We start from the raw sequence: 23,644 nt of genomic DNA, 5'->3' as shown, positions 1-23,644 counted from the left end.
GAGGTGCTAATGAAAAATATGATGGTCTTATTGCACTCCAGGAAATCAACACTGTACTGTCTGCTGGTAAGAAAACTGCTCCAGGACCCGACCAAATACACCATGAAATGCTTGCCCATCTTTCCAAGCCTGCTGTAGAGGCACTTTTAAGATTTTTTTACAAAGTATGGGTTTCGGGGAAAATACCTCAAGCCTGGAAAAAAGCTCTTATTGTACCGTTCCTTAAACCTGAAAAACCCCCAACCTCTCCTAGCAGTTACAAACCCATCGCCCTGACTAGTTGCCTCGCAAAATCCTTTGAAAGTGTCCTTAATATAAGATTAACGTTTGTCTTTCGATCCTCTGAACTTCTTGATGCCCATGAGTGTGGTTTTAAAAAGATTTTAAACAGATCACCTAGTCTGTCTTGAAAATACTGTTCGAGAAGCTTTCGTTCATAAGCAACACTGTTTCGCTGTATTTTTCGATTTAGAAAGGGCATACGATACGGCCTGGCGGTTCGGAATTCTTCAAGACCTTGCCGAGCTTGGCATCCGAGGAAGAATGTTGAACTGCCTAAAAGACTTCTTATCTAACCGTTATTCATTTCATGTCCGCCTGGGTACAATCCTTTCGAGGAGTTTCATTCAGGAAAACGGAGTACCTCAGGGGTGTATTTTAGGCACAACTCTCTTTGTTGGAAAAATGAACTCTCTTACGAAAATAATCCCAAGCTCCGTTATGTACTCAGTCTATGTGGACGACCTTCAAATAGCTTCTACTTCCTCCAATGTATCAACGTGTGAAATACAAATACAAATAACAGTATATAAACTGGCAACATGGGCGGAGAGAAATGGTTTCCGGTTTTGCCCACAGAAATCGGTGGCAATTCTGTTCTCACTCAGACGAGGCATACATACAGATCCCACACTACGCCTGAACGAATTAGAGTTACCAGTGAAAAATGAGCATAAAATTCTTGGTATAACATTTGACAGAAAGGTCACTTTCTTACCTCACATAAATGCATTGAAAAAGAAGGCTTCTCGATCCGTAAACTTACTCAAAGTGCTGTCGAGAAAACACTGTTGAGCCGATAGGACATGCCTCTTACAAATTTATCGCTCTGTAGTCCGCTCCACACTGGATTACGGATGTATAGTGTATGGGTCAGCGAGGCCATCGTACCTTAAACGGCCAGATCCAGTACATAATTTAGGCTTGCGTCTTTCCACTGGTGCATACAGGACGTCGCCCATAGACAGTCTGTATGTAGAAACGAACGAACCATCACTTACAGACAGAGTAACGATGCTCACGTGTTCCTACATTCTAAAAATCCATTCGCTACCCAAACACATCTGTCACCAAATAGTCACAAAGTGCCCATCCAGAATACTGTTTAACAACAAACCGCTCTTGCGTTTTGAAGAGATGTGCCAAAATCTCGGCGTACTGGACACATTGCCTGGCATTGCTGGAAGACTAGATTCACTGCCGCTATGGTACAATTTCCCGGAAATCTATGATCTCACTCTTGCACATTTCAGCAAAAAACAAGCTCCACCACAGCATATAATACAAGAATTTTTTGCACTCCAGGAAAAATACAGTACTTGCACAGCTTTTTATACAGATGGCTCAAAAACCGATCTTTACGTTGGAAGTGCAGTCGCACAAGGTAATTGCAATCATACAGTGAGGCTACCACAGTGTGCATCAATCTTCACTGCCGAATGTTACGCCGTGTCTGTAGCCATTGAAAAAATAGTAAAAGAGAACCTCGCAGACAGCATTATTTACACAGACTCCCTATGTTTGCTTACAGCTCTCCACTCTAGAAATGCAGTCATTGCTATGCTTGGTGATATCATACACAACCTAGTAATAGCCACAGCTAAAGGACAAAGCCTAAAACTCTGCTGGGTACCGAGTCATATCGGATTTAGAGGCAACGAGAGAGAAGACTTTTGTGCTGCTCAAGCACGTGACAAGCAAATCAAGAAAGTAAATATTCCATTAAAAGATTGCATGAATTTAATACATCGTAGCATATGACAGTCAGAACGGTGGTAAATTATTGCATAGGAAAAAAATCAAGGATCCAGTGTCCTGTGTTATGAACCTCAACAAGTGAGCGAAACAGTAAAAGGCACTTGCGGACTCGTCGTTCAAGCGCTATCCTATTTCGTTTGGAAGATATTCCACCTGACCTTCTTGAAAAAAAAAAGTAATGAAACAAAACCCCGGAAAAATCAAGATTGGCAGTTGCCTTTTTTCAAATAGAAGAAATTTGCAGCCAAACGTTGTAGGTTATGGTTTTACCATTCCAAAGGCTGCCCAGGATATCGTACGCGGATGGTGTACGTCGAAGGGGGAGTTATTTTTTGGGCATTGTTCCTCTTCAAAACGAAATAAAAAGAACAAATTGCGGTATGAGACAGTGATATATTGGTTTCACATAACACAACGCAAAGATTAAGCTGCTTAGGTGCTTGTGAGCAAACAAAATTAATTCTTCCAGTGACAGAAAGGAGCGCCAGGAAAATTTTCGAGGTAGCGGCCGCCATCCCTTGCCTCCCGTTGGTGCCGTCACTGAAACACAGCCACTGATTTCTCTTTGAAAGGTTAAAAGTAATTTTCCATTGGTTTCTTGCATCTTCATTGGCAGCCAAGCGGTGATGCAATAAAAAACTGTCTGCGACTGTCCTGTCGGCCCCTCTTAGCCACGCAGCATGCGTACTGACGATGCGCTGTTGCTGCTCCAGGAGTCTAGGCCAGTGCCGTGGCGCGGCAACCTCTTCTAAAGCCTCACGGGGAGAGTGCTGGTTTTGCCCCTACACAACCTTCGAGAACACTGTACCACCACCCTTACTCCACTTTCACACCACTCTTTCACCCTCCCGAATTGCCGTCCACCACCCACCCACTCATCTCCGTCGGCCCCAGCCTTCAGAAAAATTCTGTTGCATGTGTGAAGCCCCATCTTTGAGCAAAGCATTCATTAGCCCTTTCAGAATTGCATTATGTTCTGCTATCGAAGAAAATCTGAAAATTTGTTTGTATGCAGGCAAACCTTGATATCACGAACATGGATGTTACGATTTATTGGCTATATCAAACTCTTCGTGAATATTCTCAATAGACACATGTAATTTTCACTTGATATATCAAACACGGTTGGCCCTAAAACGGATATATCTAACCCCCCAGCAATAAGCGGCACCCACTCGGACGGCAGGTGGCACACTTCGCCACTCTACACAAGTGACTGGAGGTGGTGCGGCTGGAGTTCGTGTCAAGGTTCACGCTTTGATCTCATGCTAGTGTTGAAATCTCGCACTCGCCAGCTGCGCCAGAGAAGATAGAGCAGTACGGAAGGTTGGTAGCTAGGAGGTCAGCACGTGTTGAACCTCTCGCGTTTGCCGACACTACCCCGGAAGCAGTGGAGTAGGCAGCTGCCCTTTGCAGTAACTGTCCTGCACTCATCTCGGCCGTCACAGGAGTGTTGAAAATGACGATAGCTTTTGCTTTGACGCACCATTTTTCATGCAACACAGTTGTGAAGCGGGGAAGCCACTATTGCTGGCTCTTGACCAGCAGCTGGTAGAGCTGTTTGGGGATACCGCTATAGCTGGGTTTTGACCAACTGGCATTGTTATGTGGGGAAGACAACCTAACTGGCGCTCAGTTCTTTTTTGTTTGTGGAATCACCATGAATGCCTTCAGAAACTCCAGTAAAACTTGCGAAAATGTCTCCCAGTTTCTTTAACAACATCACCTGTTTTGTGATGCCTTGACTAACTGAACTGCTCTGCTGTTGTGCGTGTTTTTGACGAAATTTTATGTTATAAACTTTGGCTATATCAAACTATTGCAGTTTTTTTTGTGTTTGCTATAATGAGATAACAGAAGCGCCTCAAAAATTTTTTAAATTCATGTACACCACGCACGTCCATGCTCATGCGATTCCAGGCCTATCCTAAAAAAAAAACATTTATGCCCAGTTAATTATTTTTTTTATCAGCAGCTACGGCAACAAAAAATCAACTACAATGTTTTTAACAAAGTAAAACATTCCACTGCACAAGAGAAGAAAAAAGTTACAGCACCAGACAGCACTTGCTAGGCGCACCATAGAACTTTGTGATGTCAGTCTTTATTTCTTGTTTTTGAAAAGTGATTCTTTTTTTTCTAGGCACGAAATGGCCCTACCATTCTGTCGAGCAGGGATTCCAAATGTTTCTGACATCGTGAAAACAGCTCTAGATGCTTCGAATAAAGTTCCAAAAGTGGTGTGCACAATCGTAGATGCTGAGTCACAGAGAGGGTGGGTAAAACCGTCAAGGTAATCATTGGGGATAAATTCAGCTGCTTTGCAGAATTGTCACTTCAGATGTATGATTTTCCCGTAATTTTTTTTTGTACTGCCTGATTCCTGGCACTGTTTTCTTTCGATTTTTATTGCATTCATACCATTTTGATATGACTCAGTGGGCATGCTTAAAAGTTGGTCAGAGAACGCACATCAATGCATGAAACAAAATGCACTTGAAAGCTGAGTGCCATCCTTGTGTGTTTGTCTGTTTGTCTTTGCCTGATCCCAACCTTTTTGTACTGCCAGGATGGCAAAGTCACCAATCAATCAGCCCAGGGGAAAGGTTTATCTTCGATACAGTGGAACTGACACAGCATGCCTGCAGTATTCAGAGGCCCCTAGTGAGCAATCTTTGCATGCAGGTGGGTGCCCTGGTGTGGGCCCGGCTGGGCTCTGCACGCCGCTGGCCAGCTGTGGTGGTCACGGAGTTTCCATTTGTGGCCAGAGACCAGCTGCACCTGGCCGCCTGTGGGTCTGCTGGCTGGCTTAGTACAGAATCTCCCAGGTGGGTATCTCGGGGCCACTGGCTTCGTGGGACTGCTCTCTGCCTGAATATATGCTTGGTAAGCAGTGTGATAGTTGCTGGCAGAGTTCCTGAGTGCCAATTTAATGTGTGTTGCAAAAGACTGCAGGTAGGGCACGCTACGAAATCGGCCTTAATTTTGCATTCGCAGCTGTGCATCTTGTTATTTGCTTTTGCGTAATACTGCATGCAGTCAGGTGCAGTTATGTGCTGCGAGAATCCAAAGCACCATGGTGTGCCTCAGCTTTGAGAGGCTGTGTATTTGGCACCGTGTGTTTTTTTGTTAATGTTAAAAGGCATTAATGGATACACAGTATTTGTCTTCTTTGATAGCAAGTTTAAACTGGGGTTGGTTGTCATTGATTATGGACAGTGCGATTTGTATCGTTTATGCAGAGTTTTAACATTGGGATGTGTGGCTATTGTGTGATCTGACTGGGGATGTGCTGCATAAAGCAGATTCCTAAAAGCAGTGCATTGAGTAGGAAGCCTCATTGTGTGGAAGAGAAGAAAAAGGAGCCCCAGCATGGTATCGTGGGGGCATGAAGTGTAGCGACAAGCGAAAAGTAGCTGGAAGAAACGTGGAGATGAGTTCAAGAATGGTGAGTTTCCTTGAAGACAAACTGTGGTAAGGTGAGGCATTAAAGCTCAAGTAATGTGAAGGACATTTAAAGATTGAGAAATGAGGATATCAATGGTAATTTCAAGGTCAAGTCTTGTAAGTCCTGAAGAATTGCAGATGTTGATGAGCTTTACTAAATTGGCGATTTGAATATTTGTACAGGTTAGTGTGAAAGAAGGTAAAACTGATTAATTCGTAATGCACGCAGTTTGAATAATTCAAAGTCCGAACAAATGAAAGCGAACAAAAGATATGGTTAACTGCCATCGTGAAGCAGCCAGGTAGTGAGATTTTCCCTTTTTATTGTTCTAAAAATTTCCACGATTGCCTTTCTTTTTTTTTCTTCCCCGGAAGGTAACGGCCAACACTTTCTGTTCTAAAGCTGGACCTGAGCAGAAGGCCTCCTCTTCAACTAGAAAACTGAAGAAGAGACAGGCGACTTTCAACGTATCCGATTTTTGTAGTGGAGGGCTGTGTCGGAGGCGTGAAGGAAGGGCTATTGCCCGTGAGCATGGTCGGGAAGGCTGAAATATACGGCAGCATGTGGCCATTCTGCGACTGCTGGTTTTTGACCAAAATGGCTATGTAACCTCTGCGACTCGCATTTTCACACCTTTGAGCCGCGGGAGCTGCTCAACCGTTTATGTTGAGAAGCAAAAGTCTCCACGGCAGTTGCATTTTGCCCAATTTTCCATCCTTCTGACCCCGGGTTGCTGTGAGGCACTGAACGAATGAGTGTGCTTTTTAAAAGGGAATATCCTGTTTCGATAACAGACCAATGCTGACTTCACACATGGTTTCAGTCTTCCTTTTAGGCGTTTTGGCAAGGTATTTACCGCAGATGGATGACATTTCTAAATTACTGCACACTTGTACTCTCCGTATGTTTAACTTGGGGTGACTGCTGCTACCAATTGCACGGAATATGATGCAGAGGGCACTGGAAAATTGAGACAAAGACACACAGCAAATATCAGCGAAAGCTTCAATTCTCTGGTTTAGCACACGGGGTTTTGTGCACGGCTGTGGTTTCGGAGTGCCGGAGACACTGCGATGTGCCTTATTCGTTGTATCTTGGCACTGGTCGTGTCGTCCACTGCTCAACAGCAAAGCCTAACGTAGCAAGCTACTGAAGCCTTCAAAATCAGTAGCTACAAGCAACAGTCAGGTACACATCTCGGAGGTCACGCAGCCAGTTGCCGCTGCCATGCTGCCGCTAACATGAGCTAGAGCCTCCCCCGCTCTCCGGTCCGGTCATCCTGCCGTTTTTGCCCTCTCCACATATCCTCCTTAGAGGCAGTGGAGCCTCCCGTTTGCACAGGCTGCCTAGGCGTGGTGGCACATAGATATAGCCCGCAACAGAGCCCGCCGCATGGTTTACATAGACTCTGATAGTGTGTGGGCGGACCATGTCGCACTTTTCGAATGATATAGAAGTTCAGATTAATGAAATCTGAATTCACGTGCTTTCACTGTACATATATGATGAAAGGTGCTGGTGAAGTGCCTAACATGTTTCAGCATCTTAGCGGAGACACTAGTGATGGATATGTGTGAATGTTGCTTGGATAAAAAGTCACTTTGCAAACGGGATGGGCTGGCTGGTCATTTAGTTGGCCTGTTGCCACATGCAGTGCTTCTAGTAGTAATAATGTGTGGCTCCCACACTGGTTTCTCTGCAGGAGATAGCGGCAAGGTCATGTACGTCTCCATGCGCTGATCCAATGGCCAGGGCCCAGGCCATTTTCCTGGCCCACAACGCGGCCGTGGCGGCACATACAGCAGGACCAGGTGATGCTCATTTGCAGTAGCCATGGTGGTTGGGTGCACTGCAGGTTTAGTGTATGCGCTGGCGCTGTCTGTTTGCTTTGCATGTGGTCTCCGCATGTGGTTGATACTATAGACTCAGTGACACAAATCGCATAGTCAGTTTCACTTGCAGCAAGTGTTTCCCTTACCAAAAACGGTTCCTTTGGGGCTTGCGTTTCATGATGGGGTGCCACGGAATGTGTTGAATGCAGAAAACAATACTGTGTAGAAAAACAGATTGGAGGTTGTGCAGTTCTAGCTCAATTGATATGATCTGCACACCGATTTCATACACACATGTGCATCACATTCCACAGCCTGTGAGCCACAAAGCAGTCCACATGCGAGGCATTTATAGACATAGACCAGGTAAATGGTCACATCACTGCATGAGGGAAACTTATGGGCTGTCGTAGGAAACAATAAGCGCATCACTTGTTCATATTGTCACGACTCGGTAAAACCCCGAGGATAAAAACGGTTTACTGGTCAACCAGACAGAGTCCCTGCGCGTTTACAGCTTCTTCCTCTTTTAGCATTGCGCTCGTAGATCCAGTCGTCATCTTTTGCGTCTTCTTGCATGCGGCACTTGCCCCCCTCCTCAGGAAGCATAGTCTCGGTGATAAGAAAAGGAAGTAGGAGGTCAAGATCGGTCCGAGTAGTATGGCTTCATACGTACAAGATGGACGGCGTCGACTTGTTGCTGGCGTCGTTTGGATGTCGATAACCCGTCTGGCACCACCTCATACGTTACGTCGGTTAAACGTCTCAGCACAACATAGGGCCCGAAGTATCGCCGTAATCGTTTTTCGGAGAGCCCACGGCGGCGAATAGGCGTCCAGACCCACCCCTTGTCGCCAGGTTCATATATGACACGTCTGTGGCGAAGATTGTAGCGTCGTGCATCATACTCCGCTGAGGTCTGGTGCGCACACGCGCTAGTTGGCGAGCTTCCTCTGCGCGCTGTGCGAGCTCTTGTGTGCGGCAATATGATGCCTTCCTTTTCGATGAAATGTGGTTCTAGCAATTTGTGTGGGATACTTAAAACCCCCTATATTTTTAGTGTTTCTTCCAAAATTCATGCATTTTACATTTTTTGCAAAATTGTGTGTTAGTGGTAACATTTTATTTTTTGATTGTATTGTGTTTGTGGACATCAGCAGAAGTAATGGAGTGATAGAAATTTGATGAATTTAATTGTCTGAGTTCTCTTGAAAGGCAGAACCTGGTAACGAATGAAGTTCTGTCTATGTCTTAATATGCTTGCGCCCCCGTCTGCTCAAGCCAGCTAGTGCTTCAAATGCCATGGCTCTGGTGGTAACAGGCCCACACGCTTGTATGGAGATGATGGTTTGGTTTAGTTTATGGGGGTTTAACGTCCCAAAGCGACTCAGGCTATGAGAGACGCCGTCGTGAAGGGCTCCGGAAATTTCTACCACCTGGGGTTCTTTAACGTGCACTGACATCGCACAGCACACGGGCCTCTAGAATTTCGCCTTCATCGAAATCGACCGCCGCGGCCGGCATCGAACCCGCGTCTTTTGGGCCAGCAGCCGAGCGCCATAACCACTCAGCCACCGCGGCGGCTTGTATGGGAAGATTCACGACATTGGCGCCTGTCAAAACAGTGTTGCCATATTCATACATTATAACACCAAATGTTTCCTTAAAGGAGCCATGACAGCCTATTTTCGCGCATACCCTGTTTATCGCATTTAATTCTCAAATTGTTAGATTAAAATTCCCCCAAGTTTCAGTTGATTCTGTGCGGTAAACGTTTTTAAAACGAATTTTCTCAGTTTCTTCTGCGAACTGCTTGCTGGTCTGGCAACCTCTGATCACTGACGTCAGAGGGGCATACCCGCCCCGCGTTGTTTGCTGCGCGCTGTTGAGGTGCTTGCATGCACACCGTAGACGGCGGTCACTCGAAAAGTTATCCTTTTTTAGCTTATCGAAATAAAATGTATTTTCCGTGTTTTCTTTTCAGAAGCCTTCAGCGTAGTACGCGAGCTGAGTGATCCTTAAGAAAGCGGACTTGCTCGTGGCGCCCGACATGTGATTGTTGAGGAAACAGAAATCGATGCACCCCTGCTTTATTATTTACGCTGTGAAACATGTTAGTTTTATGTTATGAGTATGGTCCCTTTTGCGCAATCAAGTGCTCCCGTATGTGAAAAGCGGCACGTGCTGTGCATGCCTTTGCCGATGTGCACCGTGAAAGCCGCGGCGCTTTGTAGCTGGCTACCAATTTCTTGTCTGCTATTCATCGGTTCGATAATTAAACAAGTTATCACAAGGTGGCACTAGAATAACCTTGAGGCACGAAAGGAGCAGAGAAAAGTGCCGAATGAGACGACTTCCCCGTGGTGTGTGTGCATTTGTAAGTTGAACATACATCCCCTTCGGCTCGTAGAACCGTTTTGCAGGAACTAAGCCGCTTGCAAAACCCTACGCGACTCGAATGCTAATTGAGTGCTTGAAAAAAATAGTACATCATTTAGCGTTTACTGTGCGTGCACATTGTGACCTAGGAATGCGACGATCACGACAACTGCAGCCCCGCGCAGGGGTTGTTTACATAGCTATGCGCCAACAGTACTGCTCGTTTGCTTGGGATAAAACGTCAGGTGGGCTCTCCTTATCTTAAATATTACGTAGTATTGCTCACAAATTGTAGTTTTATTCATTTACACACTATGATATCACTGCAAGAACTGCCGCTGATGCTATATCGCCTGCACGAGAAACGCTTCGCGTATCTGGCGCTTCCCGCTAATTGTATCTGCTTCCTCTTATGTCATCAGTATTTGATATTGAAGCACTCTAGCTAAAGATACGTTCGGGAATTACTTGAATTAATGAAAACAACGAGATTTGTTGTCCACAGTTGACGCTGATGGCTGCTCCCGGCTGCCTTCAGCACATGCTGTGCAGACCGGGTCACATATCTGCGCTTTCCCCTTATTGTACTCGTGCCCTGCGATGTAGGTAGAGTTCGCTTTGAGGGCACTCTGGCCAAAACTACTCTCTACAGCTATTTTCAGGCTCTAAAACTTGCGAATTCGCTGTCCGCAATCACCGAAATCGCACACACGAATCGCACTCGCTAGGCCTCGTCACGACAGGGGCCAGTGGTCCGCCATCCGAGCTGAAATTCAAGCATCTGGCAAGAGTTCCCCGCTGATTAGTCAGACAGTGTGAAGATATGAAGTGCGGCCGCTCGTTTCGCTTTTTTCGATAACGGTAAGGTACACAAGCGCAGTTTTTCGGGCCGTCTATTCACCGGGAGTGCAGCTTTCGCTCGGCTGCGCAAGCCCAGGCGACGGCGACGAGGGGCACCGTTGTGCGGCGTTTTCTGCCCGTGTCGCTCAATTGCCTCGCCGATAGGTTCTATGCGCAGGCACCGAATGAAAGCACCTCTTCGCTGGTGCACGCACATCGCGTATGTAGCCGTGGCTAGCATCAGGTTGAATAAGTTTTAAAATTCTTAAGTTTTTAGAATGTCATACCAACTAGTCCGCTATTCCGGTTCCCACTAAGTTCACTTTTTACACTACTGCGATACGGGGTCGTTGATCGTTCTGGCGTTGTCGTTGGTCTAGCTTGACAGACCAGTGCGTCAGTGATGGCATTTTTCATACCGACCAGCCAACTGACCGCCGACTGCCGTCCCATAGGCCTAGTGTAACCAGACCCTATACCTATACCGGAGAATAACTGCGTGACTATTATTAGCGCTTTTGCGGCGCCAGTCACTCATATATGGGGGAGGACTGCTACTTCGATCGTCCGCTGAATTACGGGGGCAAGACACCTGGCTGCGCACATTGCAGCGACGAGAGCAGACGACGTTGCTCCGTGTATGGCCTGGTGACGTCGCGATAGCATTCAATATGGAGGTCGCTGCCGGTGGGAGGAGTTTCCCGTTCTCAGTTTCGATTGCATTTTTCGGAATATAGAGTGCGTCCAGGGCAGCCAAATTTCAGAAACTGAATCATAAGCTCTTGTATTAGTTACTGAAGCACAAAACTGCAATATGAAGAACGACCATGTCATGGCCCCTTCAAATTGTCTGTTTCAGGAAGCACTTCGCATTATATTTGTAACCAAGCTACAAATGTCGCATGAGCTTTTTTGTCACTGTTCTCTAAGGTGTTGTACAGCTCGGTAATTCGGACTCGATTAATTTGAACTGACGGTTAATTCGAACTGATGCTGGGGTCCCAGCACAGCCTTGTGCATTTCAGTGGGGCAAAACCTCCGTAATTCGAAGATGTCGGTATTCACAACAGTTACCGTAAAAACCCACGTATAATACGAACCCGAATATAATACGAGGTGAAATTTTAGAGACACGAAATAGAAAAAAAAATTTATCCGCGTATAATACGAGTGAGGTAAACCAGGTAAGCACGAAGAAAGGCATTTATTGCAATCGGACACCGCACTTCAATCGCTCTCATCCTCAACAGCGCTTTCTTCGGAGATTTCCTTGTCCGACAAATCTTCCCACAGGCACTCATCTTCTGTGCCATCGAGGGCGTTTGATATGCCACACTTTTTGAAAGACCGACGCACAAGGTCCGCAGGAATGCTCGCCCACGCGTCCGCAATCCACTTGCACAGCATGGCTGGCGATGCCCACTTCAGCCGCCCAGTCGGCGTCACTGCAGGCTCACCTGAGCGCATCCACTCAGCGTAGCACCGCTTGACCGCGTCCTTGAAAGGCTTGTTTACGCAAACGTCAAGTGGCTGCAGCTGGGAAGTCATTCCGCCTGGGATGACGACAAGTTCAGTGCCGCAATCGCGTAACTCTCTTGACCGAGTCGGCCAAATGGCAGCGAAACGCGTCCAGCGCGAGGATCGACAGGAAGGACAATAGTGCACCGGGCCGCCTACACCACACGGACTTCACCCAGTCAAGGACAAGACCCTCGTTCATCCAACCTTTCTTGTGGCATCTCACGATAACATTCTTTGGCAGCTCCTCACCTTTGGGCATTGTTTTGCGTTTGAACGCGACATAGGGTGGGAGCTGTGCACGATAGCATGACCGTAACCCGCATCTTCTCGTTGCCGGTAGACCGGACGCAAACTTGTTTGGAACCCTTCTCGTGCACTGTGAGGGGTGATGGCATGTCCAGATAAACTCGCGTTTGGTCAGCGTTGCCTGTTTGCCCTAGCTGAAAGTTCTTGGACTTCCGTAAAGAAATAATGTGGCGCTGAAAAGCCACCAGCAGCTCTTCAAACGATTCGGGCAGTTTTTGGGAAATCGACGTTTGCCGCCGTAACGAAAAGCCAGCACGGCACATGTAGCGGTATATCCAGTGCTTGCTCGCTTTGGACGCGGTGCTTGGAATACCTTTTTCTCTAGCAAGCTCCCTAGCTTTTACCTGCATGAGCTCCACGCTCACAGGTAGATGTGCGGCTCGCTGTTCTCTTATGAACTCCGTCAGGGCCAGTTCAATTTCTGGGTATGACCCATTCTTCGAGCCGCGAAAGCTTCTTCGCGTTCCGCTGCATGCGAAAAGTGCTTCCTTTTGTCGTCGCCATCCGCGGATGCTTCCCTCGGTGACGCCGAACTGCCTCCAGGCCGCACTGTTGCCGATGTTCTCGGCAACTAAAATAGCCTTTCTCTTGAAAGCAGCCGAATACTGTTTTCGTGGCCCTGACATCGTGCTCCTCCACGGCAGAAAAAAAGAACCTTCCCTTCGCGAAGCGTGGTTTATGCGTCGGCGCGTACGCTGTCAGGAAGGCCACGCTAGCCCAAGCCACGCCGTCACGGGTAACGAAGCCAAGCCGTAGCAACAAATCAATAACAAAGCCAAGCCGTAGCCACGTGGCAATAACAAAACCAAAACTTCGAGCAAAACTGAAATTTTTGTTCGGATCCGCAAATAATACGAGGCGGAAATTTGAGGTGCTAATTATTGGAAAAAAACCTCGTACTCTACGCGGGTTTTTACGGTAATTCGAATTAGTAGCCCCTGGCTGGTCGGTTTCGGATGCGGTCGATACTTGCTGCATCACCAAAGGATTGTGCTCTTTGTACTCCTTAAGCATATTTATGTGAAAAACTTTGCTCTTTTGCCCCAGCTCCACAAGGTAATCCACGTCATTTTTGCGTTTAGGGACATCGTATGGACCTTTCCACTGCATGAACAGCTTGTTGGAGTCTGTGGGCAGAAAAATCAGAACCTTGTGCCCGGACTTAACCTTTTGGGGTGACTCTCCCCGTCATAGTATGTTTTCTGCTTCTGGCTTGCTTTCTGCAGTTTCTCATGAGCAAGTTTCCATGTGTCTTCCAGGCAGTTTCTGAGGTCGATGAGATAGGTGTACGTTGAGCAACTTTCTCCATCGATAATCTGATTTGTCCTGAGCTCCTTGAGTACTGTCAGTGGCCCTCACACATGGCATTTATAGATCAATTGGAACGGGGAAAACCCAAGACTAACCTGTGGAACTTCACGGTAAGTGAAGAGCAACAGTGCCAAATACCTATCCCATGACCGAGGCTTTTCTTGGCACATTCTCTTAAGCATTGTCTTTAAAGTTCCATTAAATTTCTCCACGAGGCCATTCGCCATCACGTGATAAGGTGACTTCTTGAGCAGCTTGATGGAGAGAAGTCAGCTGACTTCCTTCATGAGGTCGGAGGTAAACATGGCCCCCTGCTCAGTCACAATTTCCTTTTGGATACCAATGCGGGAAAACATTTCGGCTAGCGCTTCCGCAACGTGCACATGGCAGGAAGCGCGACGGCGTCAGGATAACGTGTAAAAAAATCCATCAGCGTGAGCATATATCAGTTGCCTTTATCGGACTTGGGTGAGAAAGGCCCGATGAGGTCGATGGCAACATGCTCGAAATGAGTAGTGATCAGTGGCATGTTGCCGAGTGGTGCAATGCCAACCTTGCCCTTTGGTGTTGTTCTTTGGCATTTATCACACGACTTAACGAATCGGGCGACATCTCCGTGTAGGTGGGGCCAATAAAAATTCTCTGGTACACGATCGGTCGTTCGTCGTATTTTTTGGTGCCCGGCCATAATGCTTTCATGGGCTCTGTGTAGAATTGGCGACCTGAACGCAAGGGGTACAACAACCTGTTCGAAATTCCTGCCAGTCGACATGGAGTAATGCCGGTAAAGAATATTTCCTTCTTCACGGAAGAAGTATTTATGACCCTTACTGGATATAAACTCCTTACTGATTTTAGGAAAGAGCCATTTGAGTGTTGCATCCTTCCGCTGCTCTTCAGCTAACTGGTATTTTCAGCTAACAGCACTGGATTCGTGACACGTGCAACGGGGATAACGTGTCCTCTTGTGTCTTGGCCACGGCGTTAACACAACGCTCCGATTTTACCGGCATTAGGTGTTCCTGGGGAACTGGTGCCGCGTCATGCTAACACGTGCGTTCATCCAGCCTGGGTTCGGGTCGTGTGGTTCCCTGACACCTGGGATGTTTCCGAGCACGAGGTCGTACAAGGGGCATTTCATGGAAAGTGCTGTCACCTCGCCAGAGTAGTATTGCGTATGCACTTGCACTTGCACTCTTGCCTCAGCTAATTGGGTGACGGTACCGTCAAGGAGATATTGTGTCCCTGTGCGTCCTGTCACGCAGTTCTTTGGAACCAAACTCCGGCGGATAACGACAGCATTACTGCCCTTGTCTTGAAGAACGCGAACGAGTTTTGTAGTCGCTAATCATTCCGCACCTCACATCCTACCCGTTGTAGGCTGAAGCACGTTCCCCATGTTTTGGTCATGACCACTAGGAACGGAGCTTTTTTGTTTTACATGTTTTGGCTGTTTAGTGCTGGCAGGCGGGGCAGGTGGGAGAGCACGAGTAAGACGGGAAGCAGCACTCTGCTCTTTCTTCGGGTGCCGACTTCTGCAATTCTCCGTCCGGTGCCCGATCTTGCCGCAAGAATTGCATCTGGGTACCTCTTTAGTGGAGCTGTGACAGTCGGAAGCCCGATGCCCCGGACGATTGCTTAGCATGCACACCTTAATTGTGCCTTCTTCAGCGGGTCGACAGAGACCTTACTGGGTTCTTTCGCTACATCAGGGACTTTGCTGGAATTAGAAAAGTTGTGTGCTTCCTGGAAGCAATCAGCTTTGTCGGCCAGCCCATCAAGTGTCTTGCACTCTCACTCCTTCAAGAAGATAACGAGCTTCGGATGGCAACATCGGAGGAACTGCTCAGCAATCATATGGTTGCGCAGGTCTTCGAATATCTTGGTAACATTTGCCGTTTCAATCCGGTGGTCGAAGTAAGAGAAAGCCTGGCTGCTAACTGTTTCCCTGTCTCACCATCCTGAGCTCGAGCCCTCCGAAATTTGCCATTGTAACCCTGAGCAGTGAATCTAAATCGCTGCTGGAACGCCTTCTTTATTTTTTGATAATCTGCCGACTCAGTGGCAGTCATTCGACCGATCACAGTTAACGCCTCGCCTGTGAGGCACATGCTTACGGCCAAAGCCCATTTATCTTGAGTCCAGTCCTGTCCCATTGCTGCAGGCTCAAAACGCTGAACGTATGCATGCAAATCATCGTGCCGCTGACCGAACAACTGTAACAGTTTTTGTGGGTTGAGAGAAATGTCATGGTTTGATGCTGGAAGGGTTTCGACATGATCAGTCTCATTACTGCAAGTTTATTCTTGGAATCTGAGTTTCAATTCCAGAATCTCTTTCTCTCTCGCAGTGGCTGCCTGACTTTCCTCTCTTTCTGCAGCCTGCTCTGCCCTCTGCGCTGCACGTTCATTGTCTACCCACTCCCTCAGCTCAGCACCCTAGAAACCCAGTTGCGCGCCCAACGTGGCTAAATGCTCTAGGTCCATCGTCGCTCAAGCTTAGCGCTTTGCGTGAATATGGGGCTGTTACTTGGCCCTCTCACTGACGAATCCTGGCAGGCTCACCATATTGTGATGTAGTTAAGGGTCCAGGTCCGTTCAGGAGCTCTGGGCAATAAAGAGGTCGCATTCAGCATCGAAGCACTGTTTTTCTTCGACAACGAGGACAAAATTCGGCATATCTAGCCCACTAGCACGCTAACACACATACACTACGGGGCACTTAAAGCAGCCTAGAGGGGTTCGACAAGAGGAACACCAATGTCCTACTGTGGGTTCCGGTGCGTGCTGCTCCGTTGTGCTGCCACCATGTGCTGCAGGTAGATGACTGTCGACGTTGGTTGTCGGCGACGAGTGGTCACTGGGGAAGGTATCCACAGGCAATCGGCTCGCGGTAACGTCCTGGATACCAGGAGGCCGGTATCAGCAGGTAGCCAGGTGGCAGAAAGAGCCTGGCCAACGGCAGACCTGCATCAGCAGGCAGGAGTGCGTCTGTGGGCCGCCTGGCTGCCGGTAAGCTGGCATCAGCAGGCAGGTGCTTGTTGGTAGGCTGCCTGGCCATGGAAAAGCAGGCATGAGTCTGCAGCAGGGTACTGTGGTGCTGTGCGGGCAGCCAGACCCTGAACCTCGGTACCCGACCGGTGCAGGCTAGCTGGCCTTGGGGAAAACGCTGAGCTCCAAAAAGAACATCATGCCACTCAACGACACACTGCCACGACTATCTCGAAGCCTAGCTCTGACATTCGATCCTGCATGTACACCGGCTCGCAGCGCACGCGGCCACACTTTTTCGTTGTCAGCCTGGAACCACACAGTGGCATAATCCACATCATCACAGTGATGTCACGTGATGTGTGATGTCTCGCTTGTTCAGTCATTGCAAGTCATGTCACGCCTCAGGTATGCTTGCCATGACAGACGTGACATGAGATGGCGACACCTCCAGACGACCCGACGAGCTCCTCATTCTCTCATGGAAAAGAGAAAAACAAGCTGCATCCACGGGGTGAGGTGTGCACTTGGCTGGCGGTGCTTGCACACCGGAGCATGCCCCACATCACTTTATTGCAGTGATTGCATACTTGATTACACTGCTCAGACACAGTTAGGTTATCGTTGCCACGAATATGGTCAGTTGTGGCTGAACATTCTAATAGAGCAGAAATTCGAGCCTGTTGGTAGGTCATGATGATGTGTTGGTAGCGCGAAGACACAAGGACACAGCAGAGAAGTGTATGGGACGAGTGCAAACTTTCAAAACATTTATTGAAGTACGCAGTACCTCACAGGAGCCGTCACGCATGCGCAATTCCTCATTCGTAAGAATGGTGAAAATAAACTTAAAGGGCAAGAGTAGTGGGATTGTTAAGAAATCAGAAAACGCTGCTCTTTCTGAGTCACAAGTACTGAGGGTGTGCCGAGACATCTGCCACTCTGAGCGATTTTTACCACTTGAAACAGCTCACGTTCGAGCTTTCTTTCGTGCCGACCTATTATAGAAGTGTTTGTCAGCAGAGGGTGGCATTTGCAGTCCTTACAAGGAGGCGATAGATTCGAGCCGTAACCGTTACCTAGGGAATCGTCATGCTCCCTTAATTGGTCGTTTAGACAGCGGCCCGTCCGACCGATGTAGACTTGACCACAGCTCAGTGGGATAGTATAAACAACACCTTCTTCCTCTTTTTTTTTTCTCTTTAATTTAACCTCTCCCGCAATGCTTTCCGTCAGTATTTATCTCCCACATTCTCATCGCCACGCAGAGTAGCATGTCAGCGAGGCTAAATTCTATGCCTTCCAATAAAGAGCTCTCTCTCTCTCTCACCTTCGTTGCACAGAACAAAACTTTCTGCATGATTTTTACAGCGCCCATATTTCTTCTGGCCCTTGCCTGTCACCATGCGACAAAGCATCGATATTCTGCACGGCGCGTTAAAAACGACATCGACTTCGAATTTTGCTCCAATTCTCTTGAGATTACGGGACACATGATGCATGTACGGCGTGACAATGACGCTTCTTTTCTTTTCCTCTTCTGTACGCCTTTGCGAAAGTCTTTTTATCTTTTTTGTCGACGTTTCCGTCACGGCGATAATCACGTCAAGAGGGTATCCAGAATTTTCTAGACGCTTGACTTGGGTGCTGAAGCTTTCGTTTGTTTTGTGATGACACGATTTCAAGAGTGCTGCATGAAGGCATGACATGGCTATCCCTCTTTTTACTAGCTTTGAATGGGCTGAGACAAAAGGAAGCAAAGACATCTTGGTACGCAGCGCATACGTCCAGCATACATGCCCAGGGTCATTGAAATAAAAACGAATATCTAAAAACTGGAGTGACTCAAGTTGAGGTAGTTCAAGGGTAAAATTAAGGGTCGCAGAACAACAATTAAAAACATCTAAAATCGAGGTTGCCAGGACGTGTAAACAGTATCCCGGGCCCCTCAGGGGGGTGTCTGCAGCTTGCAGGCGTTGGTGAGTGGTGACACCGCGGGTTCCCGAGCATCCGCAAGCTAGGACATCCCCGCAGGGGGATGATGGTGAACAGTGCATCACCACGGAGCCGAGCACCCGCGCTTCGCCGTGCGTGGCATTGCTGTGTTCGGGGAAAAGGGGATCTTGGCGGTTGAGCCGATGCCGAGCGTTTGGACCTTTAAGGCCCCTCGGCGGAGGCAACGCACCACTTTGGCCCAGCTTCCTGTAGACGGCACCTCCGGCCTGACCCGACCGGGGGAAATCGGCAGTTGCCTTTTCCTATCCTCCCCTCTATCTTTCACTTTCCTACCCCTTTCTCACAAGTCTCCTTTCTCCTACTCACTTCTAGTTTCTTCCTTTTTTCCTGGCGGCGAGGGATAACCTTGTGTGGCCAACCACCCTGAGTTGCGTCATATTGGGTTATAGTTGGGGTGTACAGCTGGCGTGGGCAGGACTTGCTTGCAAGTTCCTGTCCCGTCCCCAAGTTGGGCTCCATGGTGGGTGGCTGGCATCGTATCCAAAAAACACATTTATTCTATGGCTAACGTTCTCTCAGCAACTGATCGCCCTAACAAGAGAGGGAGTACCGATGTAACTCAGAATTTCATTAAAAAAAAGAAACAAAGTTTCCCTAAGTTTGAGGTGATTCATAGTGAGCAAACTGATAAATCTGCTAGAATAATCCCCCTTTTCATTGTAGAAAAATGTTTGACGGGCGCCTTGGGCTTTGGCTATAAGTTTACGAAAATGGCTAGTGGAGACCTCTTACTGGAACTCCAAGAAAGCATCCAACAGTCAAAACTTTCCAACATTGTGTCTATAGGTGACATCCCTGTATCGATATCTGCCCACCGATCCCTCAGTACAGTCCGTGGTGTAATTTCAGAGAATGATTTTCTCTACCTCACTGAAGAAGAAATCAAAGAAGGGCTTGCTGAACAAAACGTCGTTGATGTCCACGGGATAAAAATAAGATAAGAGGGCAAAGAAATCCCAACAAAGCACCTAGTCTTGACATTTGCACATAGTACTCTCCCAGACTCAAATGAAGTGGGTTATCTAAAAATAAATGTGAGACCCTGCATTCCTAACCCTCGACGATGCTTTAACTGCCAAAGGTTCGGCCACGGTTCAGTGAGTTCCCACGGTCGTAAAAGTTATGCAAAATGTGCTTCAAAAGATCGCTCTTCTGATGACTGCGACGGTGCCCGACGCTGTGCAAAACTGTAGGGGAGACCATGCTGCATACTCCAGGGCGTGTCCGTACTGGAAGAAAGAAAAAGCAATAATCACACTCAAAACTACTGAAACATTTCGTTCAAAGAAGCAAGAAGGTCATGCACACAAACAAGCTCATACTCCTTCACAGCAAAAACAAACTTCGGCGATGTGGTGCGTGGGCGCGGTGCACCACAACTGGCTTCGGCACCTGCCCAGGCCACTCGCAGTGAACCTGTAGCGAGGCCATCCGGGCCCCCAGGTGGAGTAGGTAACACTACCCCGCCAAGCCAAAAAGAGGCCTCGCAGACCCCCGTGTCCGTGGCCCCCAAGACCTCCTCCCACAGGTCGAGGTCCAACTCTTATGTCCACGTGCCCTCTGCACGGTCGTCGAGCGCCTCTGCAGAGGCAATGGACACGACCCACGGTAGCCCCGTGCCATCCACGTCAGGTGGTCGGCGGAGCTGTCTGGATCGGTCAAAAACAGACAGGCCCCGAATCAAGGGGCCATAAATAACTTGATCTAGTTTTAACTACATAGGAAAACAAAATTAAGATGGCTTTCATGATGCAATGGAACTATAGAGGACTTATGAATAACTATAGTGACATAAAAGATATCCTAGGAGCACACGCTCCTGTTGCGTTATGTCTACAAGAGCCAAATTTAGGGCCTCAAAACAATAATTTTCTTAAGAATTATACTGTTTTCTGCCGCCACCGAGAGCAGGCGAGCAGGCTGTCAGGAGGTGTGTCAATTATAGTGAAAAATGATGTCCTGGCTAGTGAGCTTAAACTATAAACAAGACTTGAGGCTGTAGCAGCCACTCTGCTTGCACATAAAACCATTACGGTGTGCTCTGTATATATCGAGCCACAGCTGAAAATAACACTGCTTGGCTTGGAGGGTCTTTGAAAGCAGCTACCAGAGCCATACCTGGTAGTTGGCGACTTTAATGCACATTCTCGTTTTTTGGAAGCGAGAAAACTGACGCTAGTGGGCAGCTCATCGAGGATTTTTTTCTATCCACTAATATCTGTTTGCTGAACTTGTGTAAACCCACATACTGTTCCCCATCCTCGGGGAGAATGAGCGTATTAGATTTGTCTTTTAGTTTACCGCCTGTTTTTAGCGATTTGAACTGGAGTGTTTTAGACAATCCATATGGAAGCGATCATCTTCCTGTTATAATAGTTCTGTCATCCTCGCCAACAGTTATTTCAACGAAACCGCGGCGCTAGAAACTACATTTAGCTGATTTGGCATTGTTTTAAAAAAAAAGTCCAGTTTACAGGATATAATTTTAGAAAACCACAGCATAGATCAGATAAATGAAATGTTCACAACATGCATTCTTTCTGCTGCACATGTATCAATTTCAAAATCCACAGGAGTGGTGTGCCAGAACCACAAAATTTGGTACACACGGGATTGTAAGGAGGCAAAAAAACTGCAGAATAATGCTTGGGGAGTGTTTCGCAGATACCCAACTCATGAGAACCTTATTTTTTTCAAAAAGGCAAGAGCACATGCGAGGGGTATCTGGTGCAAGGCAGAGAAAACATCATGGCAAATTTGTGTCTCTTCTATAAACAGCTCAACCACATCAAAAAAAAATGTGGGAGCAAGTTTGAAAATTAAATGGCCGCTACTCACCTTTCACAATTCTTCTTTTCACTACACCTGGTACACAAACGAGTGTAGGGGAACAGGCAGACATATCGGGGGAGCACTTCGCTGTAGTTTCCGGTTCATCACACTACAGTCGAACGTCGTTTTAACGAAGTAGCATCGGGACCGTAAATGAGTTTGTTATACTCGATATTCGTTGTAACAGTATGCATAAATATCGGCTCTGACAAATCCACAATTTGGCTCGCGCAAATACTCTAAATAGTAAAATGCATTATTCCGGGCTTCGAACCCACTATAAACGAGGTAATCCTTACCTGTCTCCTTATGGTTTGTGGCATTTAAAACAAAATAGAGCGTAGTATAGGAAAGTCGAATTACAAAAGAACAAGGTTCGACAAAACAGGTCTGCATTCCTTTATTTCAAGAAGGATGTGATATTTGTCTGGGGGGTTTTCACAACACTGAGCAGAATAAGGTTTTCCACAGTGTCCATGCACAAGAGGGTCTTTTCTACCTCAGCAGTTTGGTCGTCGGCAGTTTTTCTAAATAGCCTTTTTCAGCCTCCTGGCCATGTCCGCGGCATCCGTACTGCTTATTGGTGGTTCATCACGTTCGCTGTCACCTTCGCTATCACTGCTGCTGTTATCCTCGGGGACCACGACGCGATCCAAAATTTCTTGATCCGTCATCTCAGGCGCCACGGCCAAGTTCTCATCGGCCGAAACGAAATTGTCAAATGCGATGCCTGGGAGTGCCAGTCGATCCCAAGTTTGTGCAGCTCTACCAGGCTTTCATCAGGCTGAGCTTTGTCTTCGACGGCAGGCAAAACAAAACCGGCATCCGCGAAACAGTTCCTTATTGTTGACTGCCTCACCTCATTCCAAGATCCATACAACATTTCAAGCGTCGTCTTGATGTTGATGGTTGTTGATCTGCGTCGATCGATATCGAAACCCAGTTGCATCACCAAACGCTTCCGGTAATTGCACTTGAGCGAACGGATAATGCCCTTGTCCAACGGTTGCAAAGCAGAAGTTGCGTTTGGTGGCAGAAACACCAAACAAACTGCCTTCAGCATGGTCGAGACTTTGTGCGCCGAACAGTTGTCCAGGAGCAACAGGACCTTCCTGTGCTGCCTCTACATGTCCTGGTCGAAATCTTTGAGCCAGTCTTCGAAAAGCTTGGACGTCATCCAGGCCTTTTTGTTAGACAAGTACGCAACCTGCAAATTACGGACGACTATCAGTCACCTGGGACGTGCAGACTTGCCGATTACGGTGAGTCGTCTTTTGTGTGAGCCATCCATGTTCACAGCAACGACAACCGTCACCCGGTCTTTGTTCTTTTTTCCTCCATGGCAGGTTTCATTCTTTACTGCCAGTGACTGCTCTGGCTACAACTTGAAAAACACTCCGGTTTCGTCAACGTTGTACACGTTGCGCTGGTCGTATTCCTGAAGCAGAGGCCGAAAGTCCTCTAGCCACTTTTCACATGTCTCCACGTCGACAGCAGCCCCTTCGCGAGACAATGTGTGGCACGCGATCTCGTGTCTGTCTTGAAAACGTGGCAGCCAACCGCTGCTCGCACGAAAACCTTCATGCCCTAGTGCACAGGCCAGGCTGACGGCCTTCGTTTGAAGAAGTGCTCCCGATACTGGCAAGTTTCGTGCCCTCACGTCGTTAAACCATGAAAGCAAAGCCGCTTCCACGTCCGGATGATGTCCGCTATGTCAGTGTTTGTTATAACGAGGTTCAACTGTATATGCAGTCATTTCTAAAATACAGAAGTATAGGCGAAAAACAAAGGCTCCCAACAAGTGGAGGTGCTAATGAAAAATATTATGGTCTTATTACACTCCAAGAAATCAACACTGTACTGTCTGCTGGTAAGAAAACTGCTCCAGGACCTGACCAAATACACCATGAAATGCTTGCCCATCTTTCCAAGCCTGCTGTAGAGGCACTTTTAAGATTTTTTAACAAAGTATGGGTTTCGGGGAAAATACCTCATGCCTGGAAAAAAGCTATTTTTGTACCGTCCCTTAAACTTGAAAAACCCCCAACCTCTCCCAGCAGTTATAGACCCATCGCCCTGACTAGTTGCCTCGCAAAATCCTTTGAAAGTGTCCTTAATATAAGATTAACGTT

At 47.5% G+C, this 23,644-nt stretch overlaps 1 protein-coding gene across 2 annotated transcripts in view; it reads left to right on the top strand.

Annotated features, from left to right (window-relative positions):
- LOC144115754 (uncharacterized) overlaps positions 1 to 23,644 on the top strand; it is a 328,928-nt gene that overhangs the window by 263,694 nt on the left and 41,590 nt on the right. For both annotated transcript variants that reach the window (XM_077650248.1, XM_077650249.1), the window contains 2 exons: positions 4,723 to 4,865; positions 7,188 to 7,296. In XM_077650248.1, the coding sequence (XP_077506374.1) occupies positions 7,230 to 7,296 (67 nt within the window). In that variant the 5' untranslated portion in view covers positions 4,723 to 4,865; positions 7,188 to 7,229. The remainder of the gene's footprint in view (positions 1 to 4,722; positions 4,866 to 7,187; positions 7,297 to 23,644) is intronic.

Source organism: Amblyomma americanum, chromosome 1 (assembly GCF_052857255.1).
Source record: "Amblyomma americanum isolate KBUSLIRL-KWMA chromosome 1, ASM5285725v1, whole genome shotgun sequence".
Lineage (NCBI taxonomy): Eukaryota > Metazoa > Arthropoda > Arachnida > Ixodida > Ixodidae > Amblyomma > Amblyomma americanum.
This window is presented reverse-complemented; position numbering and strand designations above follow the sequence as displayed.